Source organism: Oryx dammah, unplaced genomic scaffold (assembly GCF_014754425.2).
Source record: "Oryx dammah isolate SB20612 unplaced genomic scaffold, SCBI_Odam_1.1 HiC_scaffold_19, whole genome shotgun sequence".
NCBI classification, from domain to species: Eukaryota; Metazoa; Chordata; class Mammalia; order Artiodactyla; family Bovidae; genus Oryx; species Oryx dammah.
The window spans coordinates 27,338,453-27,356,428 of record NW_024070203.1 but is presented as its reverse complement, the minus strand read 5'-3'; the positions used below and the strand labels follow the sequence as shown (position 1 = coordinate 27,356,428).

Below are 17,976 nucleotides of genomic sequence, written 5' to 3'. Positions count from 1 at the left end.
CCCTCTCCCAAGAGCTGTAACACTGATTGGCCTAAGAGCTATAATACGGTTTGTCCAAGACCCGAGAGCTGTGATGCGCCAAGGGCTTTAATGTCCGTTGCTCCAAATCTTTGCTGTGATGAGACAAAGAACCAAGGAACATACACTCGCGTGACAGAAGGAATGATGCTAAAGCTGAAATTCCAGTACTTTGGCCACCTCATAGGAAGAGTTGACTCATTGGAAAAGACTCTGATGCTGGGAGGTGTTGGGGGAAGGAGGAAAATGGGACGACAGAGGATGAGATGGCTGGATGGCATCACTGACCTGATGGACGTGAGTTTGAGTGCACTCCGGGAGTTGGTGATGGACAGGGAGGCCTGGTGTGCTGCAGTTCATGGGGTTGCAAAGAGTTGGACATGACTGAGCGATTGAACTGAACCGAACTGATAGTGTATTGGTGTTTTTCTTTCTGGCTTACCTCACTCTGTATAATAGGCTCCAGTTTCATCCACCTCAATAGAACTGATTCAAATGTATTCTTTTTAATGGCTGAGTAATACTCCATTGTGTATATGTACCACAGCTTTCTTATCCATTCATCTGCCGATGGACATCTAGGTTGCTTCCATGTCCTGGCTATTATAAACAGTGCTGTGATGAACATTGGGATACGCGTGTCTCTTTCAATTCTGGTTTCTTCAGGATGTATGCCCAGCAGTGGGATTGCTGGGTCATAAGGCAGTTCTATTTCCAGTTTTTTAAGGAATCTCCACACTGTTTTCCATAGTGGCTGTACTAGTTTACACTCCCACCAACAGTGTAAGAGGGTTTGCTTTTCTCCATACCCTCTCCAGCATTTATTGCTTGTAGACTTTTGGATTGCAGCCATTCTGACTGGCATGTAATGGTACTGTTATGCCCAAAGTCCGAGTCCCCAAAACTGAGAGAATAAGACGTCCACAGCAATGCAAAAGCATAAAGGGGTTTTATTGCTAGCTCGAACTAGGGCTCCTGTCTCATCCAGCCCAGTGGAGTCTTGACAAGAGCCCTGAGCTCTGAATCACAGCTGCTTTTATACAGGCGGTTCTTAGTACAGCTGGCGGGTTATGATTGGCTGAGCCATACACACTCACATGATTTTCAAATCCCGCATCCCTATCCGGATTGGCTCAGGTTTGGTGCCAGTGGGGACTTTCCCAGGGTGTGGTTTCCCGGAATCATGACAGGTTTTACCAGAATCTGAATCTTAGGCCTAGTATAGCTTGTTGAGCCTGTCATAGCTCAGGTCTGGTCCCTTAACAGTACTTCATTGTGATTCTGATTTGCATTTCTCTGATGGTGAGTGATGTTGAGCATCTTTTCATGTGTCTGTTAGCTGTCTGTATGTCTTCTTTGGAGAAATGTCTGTTTAGTTCTTTGGCCCATTTTTTGATTGGATCATTTATTTTTCTGGAATTGAGGAGCTGCAGGAGTTGCTTGTACATTTTTTTAGATTAATTCTTTGTCAGTTGCATCATTTGCTATTGTTTTCTCCCGTTCTGAAGGCTGTGTTTTCACCTTGCTTGTAGTTTCCTTTGTTGTGCAGAAGCTTTTAATTTTAATTAGGTCCCATTTATTTTTGCCTTTATTTCCAATATTCTGGGAGGTGGGTCATAGAGGATCCTCCTGGGATTTATTAATAGTATGGAAAATACCACAAAATATTTGAAATCAATAAAACCATGCAGTTTATAAAACATTAAAAAAAAAAAAAACAAAGATAGTCCGATCTATTCACAATGGATCCTAAGAGGATGGTCTACAATATTGAGTATTTTCCTAACTACTTTACTTGATTGTAAATGCCTGTTTACCTACCAGTTTAAGTGATCATCTGATGTCAGGTGAGATGATTCTTTGCAAAAAGTACTTTTTATTTTTTGGCCATGCTGCATGGCTTCTGGGATCTTAGTTCCCCAAGCAGGGATTGAACCCAGGCCCTTGATGATGAAAACACTGAGTCCTAACCACTGGACCACCAGGGAAATCCCAAAAAGTACTTTCTGAACCAACTCCAGGAGAAATCCAGTGTGGTACTTCTTTCATGAGGTAAAGCTGATAATATCACCTCTTTCAGAGTTTGCTTATCCTAAATTAATACACTGTGAAGCACAGGCAGAGAGACTTGAAGAGTTATCTATATAGTCCTCCCTAAATTGAATAAATTTTTTTGACAAATGAATATCATAAAAGTCAATAGTATCTGTTCTAAGATCTAAAATGAATAGGATTTAATAAGGAATGTAGCAGAGACATTACTTTGCCGACTAAGGTCCGTCTAGTCAAGGCTATGGTTTTTCCAGTGGTCATGTATGGATGTGAGAGTTGGACTGTGAAGAAGGCTGAGCGCCAAAGAATTGATGCTTTTGAACTGTGGTGTTGGAGAAGACTCTTGAGAGTCCGTTGGACTGCAAGGGGATCCAACCAGTCCATTCTGAAGGAGATCAGCCCCGGGATTTCTTTGGAAGGAATGATGCTAAAGCTGAAGCTCCAGTACTTTAGCCACCTCATGCGAAGAGTTGACTCATTGGAAAAGACTGATGCTGGGAGGGATTGGGGGCAGGAGGAGAAGGGGACGACCGAGGATGAGATGGCTGGATGGCATCACTGACTCGATGGACGTGAGGCTGTGTGAACTCCGGGAGCTGGTGATGGACAGGGAGGCCTGGCGTGCTGCGATTCATGGGGTCGCAAAGGGTCGGACACGACTGACTAAACTGAACTGAACTGTGGCAGTTTCACCAAACAGCTGCCTCTGGCGCCACCTGCTGACAGTTTAGAATTCTGAGCATCTAACGTGACTAAGGAAAGAGCATTCCAGGCTAGTATGAGAAAGGGACAATCTAGACTCTGAGCTGTTGATCCCCTTTACTTGCTATACCAGAATAAAATCCATACAGACATTTCTTTTCCTTCCCAACCCAAACACCCATCCCTCCCACCCATTTTGAAAAAAAAATGTTGCAGTTTCTTTGGCATCTGTTTCAATAAAATGGTCCTCTGCCTTGGAAATGTATGGTTTTTGGTTTCTGATATCTTTGGTGCTCTGTGCCAGCTCATACATATTCCTTAAACTGAGTCTGTATTCCATTAGAATCCACCCTGGAGGTGCTGAGTCATGGGTACTTGGAGCAGTGATTATTTCAGTAGAAATTCTTGGCACATATTCTCAGGCCAAATAATGCAGGGAGAAGTGGGAGGAGAGATGATGGGGAAAAAAAAGGAGCCAAAGATCTGCTGAAAGCACCGGAAAGCCCACCACTAAAAATAAGTAATCCTCTGACCTGGGAAGACGCATATCATCATACCCAAGTCACTGTGGCTAAGGTTTGATCTCTTAAGAGTCACAAATCTTGTATGTGAGGCAAAGAACTTGCTGATTAGGACATCATGCTGCTTCTCATGACATGGCCTTGCCCCATCTGCCAATCAGGGATTTCATCTTTTAAACCACCTTCTGGTTTAAATATCCCTGCAAAGGATAAAACCCGACAGGGGACAATTTAGTATGAGTTGCTCTGCTCATGTAATCAGATCGACAAAATACCATATATCCTGGGTGGCTTAAACAACAGAAATTTACTTCTTTATGGTTCTGAAAGTCAAAAGTCTGAGATCAGGGTGCCAATATGTGCCCTCACATGGTATGGAGAGAGAGGATGTGCAATGAGGGGAGAGGGGAATATCAATCTTTGGTGTCTTTTCTTATAAAGGCATTAATCCCATCATGAGGGTCCCATTCTCATGACCTCATCTAGATCCAATTACTTCCCAAAGGCCCCATCTCCTAATACCATCACATTGAGTGTTTAGGGTTTCAGCATATGAATTGGTGGGAGGGGAACAATTAACGCCATAGCAAGTACCAAGTTTATCTCTCAGACACATGAGTATTCCTGGGCTGTGGAAAAGAGCAGAGAGGAGTTTCTTCCTCTGGTGGTTGTGGTGGTGGTGGTGGTGGTGTTGATAGTGGCAGAGAATCAGCAGTGGTGGGGCACTTTTCACCATCTGAGGCGATTGGAAGGATGCAGGGAAGAAGGACTGGATTGGTTCCTGTTGTATAACAAGAATTTGGCTGGTCTTTGTCCCTGGGTCCTGGAAGTGAGGGGCTTCCCAGGTGGCTCAGTGGTGAAGAATCCACCTACCAATGAAAGAGACTCGGGAGACATGGATTCAGTTCCTGGGTTGGGAAGGTACCTGGGAGAAGGAAATGGCAACCCACTTCAGTATTCTTGCCTGGGAAATCCCATGGAGAGAGGAGCCTGGTGGGCTACCATCCATGGGGTTGCAGTCAGACATGACTGAGCACACGCGTACACACAGGCTTGTAAAAGACAGGACTGACTAGAGTTGTTGGAGGACAGTGAGGAGAGTGCAGTGTCCCCTCAAAAGAGTGTTTCTAGAAGAAAGCGGTGTCAAAACTCCTGAAAGAGGACTTAGGGAACCAAAAAATACTAATGTGCTAAGAACGCAGAGGTCATTGATGATCTTGGTGATTTATTGTTTTTTACTACAGGAGAAATGAATTAAAAGATGAGTGGGAAATGATAAAATGGAAACGTTAGGCGTTAAAAAATAAGAAAAACTGAAGGACTACTTGGGGATGGTGGTTGGGAGAGTCAGGAGTTTAGCTGATCCCACGAAGGTAGGAAGGAAAGTGACCGGCAGTGGAGGGCTCCTTTAAAATGCGAAGGACCAATCCGGTGTTGTAATTGGAGGGAAGGAAGAGATGGTTGCAGTGCAGGCTTAGATTGATGTGGGGAGATGAAGGGATTGATTTCTAGTTTCTCTGTAATGAAAGAGGAGAGTTTGTTTCACCAAATATTATTCATAACGTTGCCTCTATAAAACATATAAAACATAAAACAACAACGTAAACTAGTTGTTTTATATGTGGATGGATGCCTTCCCTCCCTGCTTCACAGATGGCTAAATATACCTCCCAGTTCACAGCAGTGGGAACAGAGTCGGCGCTTAACATATACTCGCTTCATTTTAATTCCAGTGATGATGAGAAATCTGATGATGCCCCGATGGCAAGGAAAAGTATCAGCTCCAACTGGTCCCCTGTTATAAGGTGCCTGATAAATGTGAGGGATGCGAATCAGAGTCGGCAAACGTGTCCACAAGGAAGAGGAATACCACCGGCACACTCCTTCTTGTCCGGCACCCTAAGGGTTAAGATCAACGAGAGCCAGCCATCACTGTTTTCTAGAGAGGCTCCATCAAGCCCACTGTGGGAGAAGGGGGAACTTCCTGTTTCTGACTTCCGGGTTTGAGAGGTTAGGGCCCTAGGTTGGTGGGGTCAGAAGTGGAGTGGGCTCCTAGTCCCGGGCTTGCTGGGGATGCGGGGCGCCTTGTATGTAGCCCCCAGAACAGTGAGTTCCTTCTCGGGGAGGGGGACGGAGCCGAGGGTTTCAGGTAGGAGGAGCGGAAGCTGCGTCGCCCAGGCTGCAATGTTCATCCTGCAAAGGACTGCCGCTGCTGTGAAGGGCGAAGGCCCAGCATCTCCAGCAGCTCGGCCACTGCGCCTCCCTCCCCTGCGACGTCCCTGGAAGGACCGTGTCGACTGGAGACGATCTGTTCCCCTGGAACTCACCCGCAGTGTACCCGACCTGAGCTCCCAGCCGGCGGTTTTTAAAGCTAAGCTTCAGGCAGTGCATTTTCTTTGGGAGTCTTTAAGCCGAAGCACTGCCCCGTTCCTAATTACCTTTTTGCTCTAGGCAGTGAAAACAGCCTTTCTCTGTGGCGTGACATCTTAGGGACAGCCTTTTAACACCAACTGTGGCCTTAAGTTTGCTACAGTTTTGCTGAGCCAGTGTTCCTGAGGGCTCCTTTGTTACCAAAATTAATAAGTTTCTTAGCAGGGAAAATGGTAGCACGGGTATCTTACGTAGACTAATGCTTCTTTTGTAAGGACTGTGACAGAAGTATGTAACTCTGATGGTAAAACATATTCCATTTGAACAACTTTTTTTTTGTTGTTGTTCGTTCAGGCGTATGTTTTTTCCCCTACACAAACAACTGGGCATACTTGTAATTTAGACAAGTTTCATATATATTGAAGGTGCTTTAGAGAATGTCAGCTTCTTTTGATATAAGGTCTAGGGATATAAATTGGTTTTCTAAAAATGCAGTCAATATAGAAATTCCCTGGCAGGCCAGTGATTAGGGCTTGGCACTCTCATTACAGGGCCTGGGGTTCAATCCCTATTTGGAGAACTAAGATCTCACAAAGGCTTGTGGTGCAGGCAGTAGGGGAGGTGCTGTTGATGGAAGTCAATATATTATAAAATAAAAGTCCTGATCATTTGCTGGTTGGAATTATGCCCAGTTTCTGCTTTCTTCTCTAGTTGTTTACTATAATAGACAAGAGTATTAAATTCAGTGTCCAACAAATTTGGGACTGAATCCTGCTCTGCCACGTTCTGGTTGTGTGACTTTGGTAAAGTTTCTTAATGTCTGTTTTGTTCACCTATAACATGCTGGTACCTGTTTATACAAGGCTTTCCTGAGGGCTCAGTGGTAAAGAATCCACTTGCTAATGGAGGAGATGCAGGTTCTATCCCTGGGTTGGGAAGATCCTCTATAGAAGGAAATGGCAACCCACTCCAGTATTCTTGCTTGGGAAATCCCATGGGCAGAGGAGCCTGGTGAGCTGCAGTCCATGGGGTTGCAAAAGAGTTGGACATGACTTAGGAGCTAAATGACAACAGCAATATTTTTATACACCTCAGGGAGCTTTTGTAAGAATTACATGAGAAATGTTATGTGTAAGGTATCTGGTTCACTGCATGACACATAATAAGCAGTAACAGATTGAAAAGTATAAGTCTTTTATTTTCTATGTGTGTGCCTTCTTTTAAGCTCCCATTTTTCTTGAATTGTGCTATTTTTTTATATTCTGAAGTGGATGCCAAGTCCACATACAATTGCCTTCCAGTCCCTCAAGTTAGGTCAGGGGTTGTAATTGGGTCCAGAAGATAAAGCTTAGGCTGAAAGGGATATTGTGATTATGATAGAGAGTAAAAGACAAGGAAGAGGTCCCTTGTTAGCCTCCCTTTTATATTTAGAGATTATTGGCTGTAATTATTTTAGCTCTACTTTGTCTTAATTTATTGTTACTAGTCAAGTAAATCCTAACTTTTGTTTTAAATTAATTTCAAAGATTTCATCCTTCTGTCAAGGACCCACTTATTCTTTGTAAACTAAACAGTTTCTCTTTAGCTGCTTCTTATACCTGCATATCGATTCCTAAAGTCTTACTATTGATGCCTTTTCCAAAAAACTACTTCAGTTTTTCAACCAAAAGTGTTTCTGAGTTCCAAGTGGACAGTATTAATATTTATTCTATTTTTAAACCTTGATCCTCTGACTTTATTGCAAAGGTTTAATTTTTAAATTATTTCCCTGGGAAAGGTAAATTGGGTTAATGCTTAATCGTAAATAACTTGAATCTGAGGTTAGGTTTTCTGAAAGGATTTCGAAAGCCCATGTTTCTTAATGTTTAGTATGGTCTGCAGAACATTAAGTGCTTAACAGTTGTTGTGTTGCAATGGTTGGAAGGAAGGAAGGAGAAATGTTAACAAATGCCTTTAAACGTAACTTGCTTCCTTCTACAGGATTTCTGATCCCTAATCTGACTGATCATTGTGATGGAACAAGAGCAAAAACTATTGGTCTCAGATTCTAATGACTTCACAAAGAAGGAGAGTTTGAAAAGCACTATTACAGGTGAGAGATTAAGAAGATCTGAATCCTTTAGGAATTTAAGACATGCTGTAGAATGTGTAGAAAAATCAGGGCATTAAAATGAGACAGACTTTAATTTGATTTCCCTGGTCTGTCACAAGCTATTAAAACTCTTTTAGCTTCAGTTTTCTCATCTTTAAGAAAAGTGAATGATAATATCTGTCTCACATATTTTTTTAAGATGCTGAGACACTATATGCAAAACTACCACTCTTAATAAGTAGTGGGTATTGTTGCTATTTCTTTGTTTGCTCAGATTTTAACTAATATTTTTGTCTAGCTTTTACCTCAGATAGTGTTCTATTTACTTTCTCTCTTACTTTTTAAAGTCTTGTAGAATAAAATTCAGTGAACTTATTTTTATTAATATTTTGATATCCACCATGGCAATTGATGAGAACTGACCAGACAATTCATTACTGTTGTTATAAATACAAAAAATTCACCTGCTTCTGATGAACACATTGAGTAAAAGAAGTAAAACTGGCTGTAAACACTTTTTTTCCCCCAACTAATAATTGTTTAATATTCTTCTGGAAGCACTTTTAAAATCTAAAACATTTTACAAGGTTTGAGTTTGTTATTCCCTCTCTTCACTGTAATTCAGAATTTCTTGCCCCTGGCAGAGACCGGGGAATGTTTAGAGTATTTGTTTATTCCTGCAGGAGATGAAAGTAAGAATAATTTGAAAACTCTTCAATGCAGTAACTCCAAGGCAGATAAAGAGAGAGCCTCAAAGTGGTCTAGAAGTGATGGCCCAGAAAACTGTAAGGATGAAGACACAAAAGAAATACTGTTGACAGGGTCCCAGGGAGGTAAAACTGAATGTAATGATTCCTCTGAGAATGATAGCAACTTGGAGAATCAGGGAAATTGTACAGAAAAAGAGGAAGAACAACCCAATCACTGGGGATGGAGTCCAGGAGAACATACCGGGCCTGCTAGCCAACAGAACCCATCCTTTGGGGACAAACCCTACAAATGTTCTGAATGTTGGAAAAGTTTCAGTAATGGTTCTCATCTTCGAACTCACCAGAGGACCCACTCAGGAGAAAAACCTTACAGATGTTCTGAGTGTGAGAAGTGCTTCAGTAACAGCTCTCACTTGATTCAGCACCTGAGAACACACACAGGCGAGAAGCCCTACCAATGTGGGGAATGTGGGAAAGGCTTCAGCAACACTTCCCATCTTATTATCCACGAAAGAACTCACACGGGAGAGAAACCCTATAAATGTCCCGAGTGTGCGAAGAGTTTCAGCAGCAGCTCTCACCTTATTCAGCATCACCGATCACATACAGGTGAAAAACCATATGAATGTCCAGTTTGTAGGAAATGCTTCAGCCATAGTTATGTGCTTGTAGAACATCAGAGGACCCACACGGGAGAAAAACCTTATAAGTGCCCCCACTGTGGGAAGAGTTTTAGTCAGAGCTCTAGTCTGATTCGTCACCAGCGGACACACACTGGTGAGAAGCCTTATAAATGTCCTGAATGTGGAAAAAGCTTTGGTTGTAATTCTACTCTAATCAAGCATCAGAGAATACATACAGGAGAAAAACCCTATCAGTGTATAGAATGTGGGAAGAATTTCAGTCGAAGTTCAAACCTGGTTACACATCAGAAAATGCACACAGATGACAAAACCTATCAAAGTTCTGAATATGAAGAAAGTTTGACTCAGAACTGTAGCCTGATAGAAGAATGCAGAATCCAGCCAGGAGAGAAGCCATATAAATGTTGTGAATGTGGAAAGAGTTTTGGCCTCAGCTCTCATCTCATAAGACATCAGAGAACACATACAGGAGAAAAACCTTACAGGTGTTCTGAGTGTTGGAAAACTTTTAGTCAGAGTTCCACCCTGGTAATTCACCAAAGGACACACACGGGAGAGAAACCTTATAAATGTCCTGACTGTGGTGAGTGCTTCAGTCAGAGCTTTAACCTTATCAGGCACCGGAGGACCCACATGGGAGAAAAACCTTACAAATGTACTGACTGTGAGAAATGCTTCAGCCGAAGTGCCTACCTCAGTCAGCATCGGAAAATTCATGTAGGAAAATCTTTTGAGTCTCCTGAAATGGAAGATTTTCCTCATGAATGGACTTGGAAAAACTATTCTGGGGAGATAGCACGCATCCCTTCATTTACGATCCCAAGTTCATCTCCCTCCTGAGTCCTAAAGTCTGTTTCTTTTTCTTTTCTTATCAAAAATTACAATTAATATGTTCTCAGATCACACTGTTGCAAACTTTGTTTGGTTTGTTTGCCAAAACATGTGGGAAAAGTCAACTTCCCAGCTTAAAGGTTGGGAAGACCCAGATTATCAAGTCACCAGATTTGCCCAGAGAGAGATACTGCCAGTGGTGGAGAGAAATAAGAATATTTTTTATTTAAGGTAAGACAGTGATAGTTTCAAGGAAAACATGGAGAGAAATCCTGGGAGACTAAAGATGAGATTGTCATTGAATCTTATTTCCTGTTGCCTGACTGGGTGGTGACAGATCATTGCTGTCCTACGGGATTTTTTTGAATAGATAATGTGATTTCCTGGCTGTTGAGTCTTAAGACTAATTTTTTTCAAATATATTATTTGCTGAAAATTAACTTTTAGAACTGCATTGTTTGGTGCAACAGCCAATAGCCACACATGGATAGTTAAGTTTAAATTGATTAAGATGAAATTTAAAATTGAGTTCTTTAGTCATGTAAACCCCTTGCTGAATGCTCAGTAGCCACTGGGGGCTGCTCTTTTAAATATCACAAAAAATCCTTTTGAGATCATCATTCTTGACAGTTCTTATAAGACTGTAGGAAATGTGCTCTGGAGATTCTGTTCTCCAAGAGGAATTCCAATATAGTCTAGGAGTAGATAGAGTTTGGAAGGCTCTAGGTCTAAAGGTTCACTATTTTGATGATTGTATGTTTTAGATTCAACCATCTCAGTTATCTAGAGATATGATCCCATTGTCTTGGCCAAAGTCAGATTAAGAGGTAGGATTCATAATTATGTTTTGAATTTTTCTGTCAAGTGGTCCTTTTCCCTCAGTTTTCCTATTATATAATTCTTCATCAGATCATAGATACTGGGTTCTTTTTCTGTTAATTAACTCACTGAGTCAGTGTCCACAGTTTGCCACTGGAGCCCCAGATTCCTAAGTTCCAGTCTCGGCAGTTTGCTTTTGCCTCTTGACGTACATGGTATGTGGATCTGGTAACCAAGACACTATTCTCCCTGTTGATTTGTCCAGTGGGAATGGTGTGTTGTAAAGGATTAAGGTATTTCCTCTGTCCCCACTTCCATTTTTTCCTGCCATTGTAAAAAGGTAGATGTGTAGGAAGGTCAGGACTTGCCCAGGATTTCATCTTTTTGTGTGTGTGTGTGAGTCAAAAATATATTTTTTGAAGAATAAGTAGAGAGGTATATTAGGAATGTGGAGCCAGAAGGGGCCAATCACAGTGGGGGCAGAGGGCCTTCTGTGGCTGATGGGTAGCTGAAGCCCAGGGGGATTTTCTTTCCTGACTGTGATGCACCTGGTACTGGCAAGGCAGTTGTGTCTGTTTATATTGTTTGGGGATTTAAAAATGAATCAAAGCTGATAGGTAATGGTATTCGAAAAGTCTTTGGGGGTGATTTCCTGCTTTCAGAAAGGGAGAAAACCTTCTGGGCATCTTTGGCTTTAGTGTGACTCTTACTCAAGCATTCTGTTATCTTTATATGTGAGGCAGTGTTACCCCCATTGTCTTAAACTGTGGTATCTGAGGAAAAGTGTTTACAGTATTCTTTTTCTTTTTTAATTTATTTTTTAATTGAAGGATAATTGCTTTACAGAATTTTGTTATTTTCTGTCAAACCTCAACATGAATCAGCCATAGGTATACATACAGTATTCTTTATCGCAGACAACTGAGAGTTTGATGTTTGATGAGAGTCTGATTAATGATCAGTTGCAAAGAAGTAGCTGTTGGGGTGGTTCACAATCATGGAGCCCATTATGTGTGGCAAGTAACCACTCTGAACTTGGTTCCTCATCTGTAAAATAGAGAGAATGTCTGCATTGCACAGTTTTGGTAAGGGTTAAATGAATGTTTGCAAAGCAGCTAGCACAGTGCTTAAAATATGGGTCTAAATAAATGGTAGTTAGTTATTATTAATTGAAACAAATTGAAAAATATCCTCCATAGATTTTCAGAAGCAACAGTACAGTCCCAAACTTTCCTACTTGTGGATTCTTTATGATCAACCTCAGGAACCCCAAGGAATAAAGTATTATAAAAGCACAAGACTAATATGTTTTAAATCTGCAGACTGTCGAAAGCACTTTGATTTGATTTGGCTTATTGAATTTTGTTGTTGTTCATGAAACAAAGGACTCAGTTTAAGTCAAGAAAGAACAAAAGAGCAAGTTCAGTTTTAGTTAATTTGCATCTGAAGATTAACAACTGTGTGACCTGTGTCCTATTACTGTCCCACACTGTGTTTTACGACAGCCCACAATTATACAAAACCTGCTTCACAAACCCTGATACCCGTAGAAGCATATATATTCACATTTCAGATGGATTTGGATGGGCTTCATTAGTAAAGTAATTTGGCAAGACTCTCTTTGAGTTGAAAATTCAGAAAACTGAAGAGATATTTGTCACTTGAAAAAGGCGAATTTAATGTAGTTAGATGTAATCCTATTTGATGCCTTTGCCTCACTTTAATGAGTCAGCAAATAGGTTCTTTGTTTAGCTCCCCCAAAAGTAAATATTCTCTGTATTCTCTGTTTTTCTTGCCAGCACAAAGGATTCAGCACCTGAATAAATAAAGCATTCTTATTAACAAGTGATGTGTTTCATAGTTTCTTTTTAATTAAAGAGAAGACTCCTTCCTGTATTCATTTTTTCCTACTCAAAGTAGGGGCTTAGATATTTTAGCCCTACAGTGGAATGGGGAAGTTCATGTTAATGCTTATATTCACAGATGTAGCAAGGAACTCACTCCCCAGTTGCTTTATAGCCTACCAGAAGTATGCAAGTGTAACTCTCTGTTATACTACCTGAGATAAAAGTTTGCTTTCATTGTTCTAAGCCATTCAAGTTTAATCTACCAGATGGTCTTCTCCTTGGTGCTGTGGAAGTTTCCTTACTGATGATGAGAAAGGGAGGATTATAGTCTATGTGACAATTGCTCCTATACATTAGTCCCCACCTTTGCCAGTAACCATTGTAATGACAAACTCATTGCTTTTTATTCTGTATTTGAGTTTGCGTAATTCTTTTCAAGCAGCATAATCATTTGTTCAACAAAAGTTTACCCGATACCTAATATGTGTTTATCAGAGGTCATATAGCAGTGGGAAGCAGAGGTAAGGATAGACTAATAGAAGGAAAATGTACAACCTTTCGGATAACTCCTTTCTCCTTGGCAGTTCTTTATGCTTATTATGTTGACCCCTTCATCATCAGATTTAATAATTGGATAGTCTGATGACCTTGAGATAACTGTAGATCAAAGTGGGTTAGATTTGCTCTGAAAATACAAGCTTGGTGAAGTTTGACACAATACTTGTTTTGCATGTAGTAGTGCTTATTACTGAGTAGTTGTCATGTGCTTTTATGTTTTATGCTTATGTCCTAGAGTATGTCCTTCCAGGATACATGTTTCTACTAGACTGAATTCCTTGAATCAGAGAATGGATTTCATTTTTGTAATCCTAAAGCCTGACACAAAATCTGGCGTGTGAAGTGTTTATTGATTGGTTTTGGTTGAGGGGTAAATCTCAACCAAACCTTTACCAATGGACAAAGTCTACTGAGTTAGGCTGTACGTGCTCAACATGCCCCCAGGTCCCTTTAACACCATTGCTTATCCAGTCCACAGAAGCTGGGCTGGCTTGGAAATGAAAGTGACTGCCTTGGGAGGCTGGGTCTGTCATCACGCTAACCCTAAGAACCTTAAAATGTCCGAATCATTCAGAATCCTATAAGACCTTGGGCTTCTGATTCGGACTGTCTAGGAGAGGTTTAAAGCTTGTTTCCACTTCATGTTTCAGTTACTTACTCTCTTTGTACTGTCTTTACCTTGTAAGATATGGTAAGCAGTGAATGAGGTGAGGTACCTGGCATATCATAAATGTTAAGGACATGATGTTTTCCTCCCTTGATCACCCTTATTTCCTCATAATTCTGCCAGGTATAGGCTCTGATCGTGGAAATGTTTAATCATTTCTTGGATTGACTGTTTCTTGATTTCTAAAATAAGGATATTAACAACAGTTCATGGGTTTGTTATGAGGATCTGAGATAATGGATGTAATACACTTGGTGGTGGTTTAGTTGCTAAGTCATGTCCAACTCTTGTGACCCCCTGGACTGTAGCCAGCCAGGCTCCTCTGTCCATGAGATTTCCCAGCCAAGAATACTGGAGTGGGTTGCCATTTCCTTAGCATTGCTGATACCTAGTAATCACTCAATGTTAGCTGTTGTTACCTTCATAAAGTGGCTTGAGACCACCATGGGTCTTTGGATTATCTTTGAAGGATTATCTCAGAGACACGGTGTCCCCTCAAGCCAGTAAAATGGTGCAGTCCTTTTGGTTTTGTTTACACCATGAACATGAAAGGGCAAAACTGAGAGTGTATATAGTAAGCTGAGTATGTAGGCTAATAAAGCAGCACGTCATTATTATCAGTTTGTTCAGTTCAGTTGCTCATCATGTCTTAACTCTTTGTGACCCCATGGACTGCAGCACGCCAGGCTTCCCTGTCCATCACCAACTCCCAGAGCCTATTCAACCTCATGTCCATCAAGCTGGTGTTGCCATCCAACTATTTTATCCTCTGTTGTCTCCTCTTTCCTTCAGTCTTTCCAGCATCGGGGTCTTTTCAAATGAGTCAGTTCTTCGCATCAGGTGGCCAAAGGATTGGAGTTTCAGCTTCAGCATCAGTCCTTCCAATGAATATTCAGGACTGATTTCCTTTAGGATGGACTTGTTGGATCTCCTTGCAGTCCAAAGGACTCTCAAGAGTCTTCTCCAACACCATAGTTCAAAAGCATCAATTCTTTGGTGCTCAGCTTTCTTTACAGTCCAACTCTCACATCCATACATGACTATTGGAAAAACCATAGCTTTGACTAGATGGACCTTTGTCAGCAAAGTAATGTCTCTGCTTTTCAATATGCTGTCTAGGTTGGTTATACGTTTTCTTCTGAGGAGCAAGTGTCTTTTAATTTTATGGCTGCAGTCACCATCTGCAGTGATTTCAGAGCCCAAGAAAATAAAGTCTGTTACTGTTTCTACTGTTTCCCCATCTATTTCCCATGAAGTGATGGGACCAGATGCCATGATCTTAGTTTTCTGAATGTTGAGTTTTAAGCCAACTTTCCACGCTCCTCTTTCACTTTCATAAAGAGGCTCTTCAGTTCTTCTTTGCTTTCTGCCATAAGGATGGTGTCATCTGCATATCTGAGGTTATTGATATTTCTTATGGCAATCTTGATTCCAGCTTGTGCTTCATGCAGCCCAGCGTTTCTCATGATGTACTCTGCATATAAGTTAAATAAGCAGGGTGACAATATACAGCCTTGACATATTCCTTTTCCTATTTGGAACCAGTCTGTTGTTCCATGTCCAGTTCTAACTGTTGCTTCCTGACCTGCATATAGGTTTCTCAAGAGGCAGGTCAGGTGGTCTGGTATTCTCATCTCTTTCAGAATTTTCCAAAGTTTATTGTGATCCACACAGTCAAAGGCTTTGGCATAGTCAATAAAGCAGAAATAGATGTTTTTCTGGAACTCTCTTGCTTTTTCCATGATCCAGCAGATGTTGGCAATTTGATCTCTGGTTCCTCTGCCTTTTCTAAAACCAGCTTGAACATCTGGAAGTTCACAGTTCATGTATTGCTGAAGCCTGGCTTGGAGAATTTTGAGCATTACTTTACTAGCATGTGAGATGAGTGCAATTGTGAGGTAGCTTGAACATTCTTTGGCATTACCTTTCTTTGGAATTGGAATGAAAACTGACCTTTTCCAGTCCTGTGGCCACTGCTGAGTTTTCCAAATTTGCTGGCATATTGAGTGCAGCACTTTCACAGCATTATCTTTCAGGATTTGAAATAGCTCAACTGGAATTCCATCACCTCCACTAGGTTTGTTCATAGTGATGCTTTCTAAGGCCCACTTGACTTCACATTCCAGGATGCCTGGCTCTACGTGAGTGATCACACCATCGTGATTATCTGGGTCGTGAAGATCTTTTTTGTACAGTTCTCCTGAGTATTCTTGCCACCTCTTTTTAATATCTTCTGCTTCTGTTAGGTCCATACCATTTCTGTCCTTTATTGAGCCCATCTTTGCATGAAATGTTCCCTTGGTATCTCTGATTTTCTTGAAAAGTTCTCTAGTCTTTCCCATTCTGTTGTTTTCCTCTGTTTCTTTGCATTGATCACTGAGGTGCGGGGGGCGCTCCGCAGAAAGAGAGAGGCAGTGGAACTTCCCTCAGCAAAGCCAAGGGGTCCCGAGGAGAGGTGAGCCTGCTTTCCGCCAACCCAGCCCCTCGGTGAGCGAGAGACAATCAGACATGACAGGGGTTCCATCTGAGCAGTTCCGCTTTATTGCCACAAACTCTTGGTTTATATAGGCAAGCAAGGGGGTTCTGGGAGGGACCTCCCATAGTTGCACCAATCACATTAAAGGTCAATGGCATAGTTGCACCAATCACGTTAAAGGTCAAATCATAGTTGCACCAATCACATTAAAGGTCAAATTATAATATGCATATTAGGTAAAGTCGTCATGAGCTTAACAGGAGTCTATGGTAATCATGCACTGTCCACGTGCATGGAAGTCAAGAGAACCAATCAAAAACTTTAATATAGACCACACCCCTATCTCTTCCACCAGACGCCATCTTGGTTTCCAACCGTTAAAGCTAGCCCCTTTCTTTTTAAGGTTTCCCACGTAGGGCCCCACACTGAGGAAGGCTTTCTTATTTCTTCTTGCTATTCTTTGGAACTCTGCATTCAGATGTTTATATCTTTCCTTTTCTCCTTGGCTTTTCACTTCTCTTCTTTTCACAGCTATTTGTAAGACAGCCTCCTCAGCCATTTTGCTTTTTTGCATTTCTTTTCCATGGGGATGGTCTTGATCCCTGTCTCCTGTAGAATGTCACGAACCTCTGTCCATAGTTCAAAGGGGCAATGCTCTTGGTAAGTGCCAATTTGTAGTTGACATCTCCATCATGACCCATCTGTCTTAGGTGGCCCTACATGGCATGGCTCATAGTTTCATTGAGTTAGACATGGCTGTGGTCCTTGTGATCAGATGGGGGGCATTGAGTGCAGCAGTGCGTGCATGGGACCTTTTGAAGGAGGTCACCGTTATCTTCATTACCTCCACCATAGTTTGGCTTCAGGTCAAAAAACAGGGAGGGAACACATCCCCGCCCATCAACAGAAAGTTGGATTAAACATTTACTGAGCGTGGCCCCATCTTTGCATGAAATGTTCCCTTGGTATCTCTAATTTTGTTGAAGAGATTTCTAGTCTTTCCCATTCTGTTCTTTTCCTCTATTTCTTTGCACCGATCACTGAAGAAGGCTTTCTTATCTCTTCTTACTATTCTCTGGAACTCTGCATTCAGATGCTTTTATCTTTCCTTTTCTCCTTTGTTTTTTGCTTCTCTTCTATTCACAGCTATTTGTAAGGCCTGCCCAGACAGCCATTTTTCTTTTTTGCATTTCTTTTCCATGGGGATGGTCTTGATCCCTGTCTCCTGTAGAATGTCATGAACCTCATTCCATAGTTCATCAGGCACTCTATCTATCAGATCTAGGCCCTTAAATCTATTTCTCACTTCCACTGTATAATCATAAGGGATTTGATCGAGGTCATACCTGAATGGTCTAGCGGTTTTCCCTACTTCAATTTGAGTCTGAATTTGGTAATAAGGAGTTCATGATCTGAACCACAGTCAGCTCCTGGTCTTGTTTTTGTTGACTGTATACAGCTTCTCCATCTTTGGCTGCAAAGAATATAATCAATCTGATTTCGGTGTTGACCATCTGGTGATGTCCATGTATAGAGTCTTCTCTTGTGTTGTTGGAAGAGGGTGTTTGCTATGACCAGTGCATTTTCTTGGCAAAACTCTATTAGTCTTTGACCTGCTTCATTCCATATTCCAAGGCCAAATTTGCCTGTTACTCCAGGTGTTTCTTGA

At 41.5% G+C, this 17,976-nt stretch overlaps 1 protein-coding gene across 2 annotated transcripts; it reads left to right on the top strand.

Annotated features, from left to right (window-relative positions):
- Window positions 1–5,286: 5,286 nt before the first annotated feature.
- Window positions 5,287–12,606, top strand: ZNF572 (zinc finger protein 572). Of its 2 annotated transcripts, none has more exons than XM_040261828.1 (3): window positions 5,287–5,678; window positions 7,644–7,755; window positions 8,439–12,606. In XM_040261828.1, the coding sequence occupies exons 2-3, from the start codon at window positions 7,677–7,679 to the stop codon at window positions 9,947–9,949; spliced, it is 1,590 nt and encodes a 529-aa protein (XP_040117762.1). In that variant the 5' UTR covers window positions 5,287–5,678; window positions 7,644–7,676; the 3' UTR covers window positions 9,950–12,606. The 2 variants fall into 2 exon arrangements, with proteins under 2 accessions (XP_040117762.1, XP_040117763.1); XM_040261829.1 differs by having other exon boundaries at window positions 5,310–5,399.
- The last annotated feature ends 5,370 nt before the right edge of the window (window positions 12,607–17,976 follow it).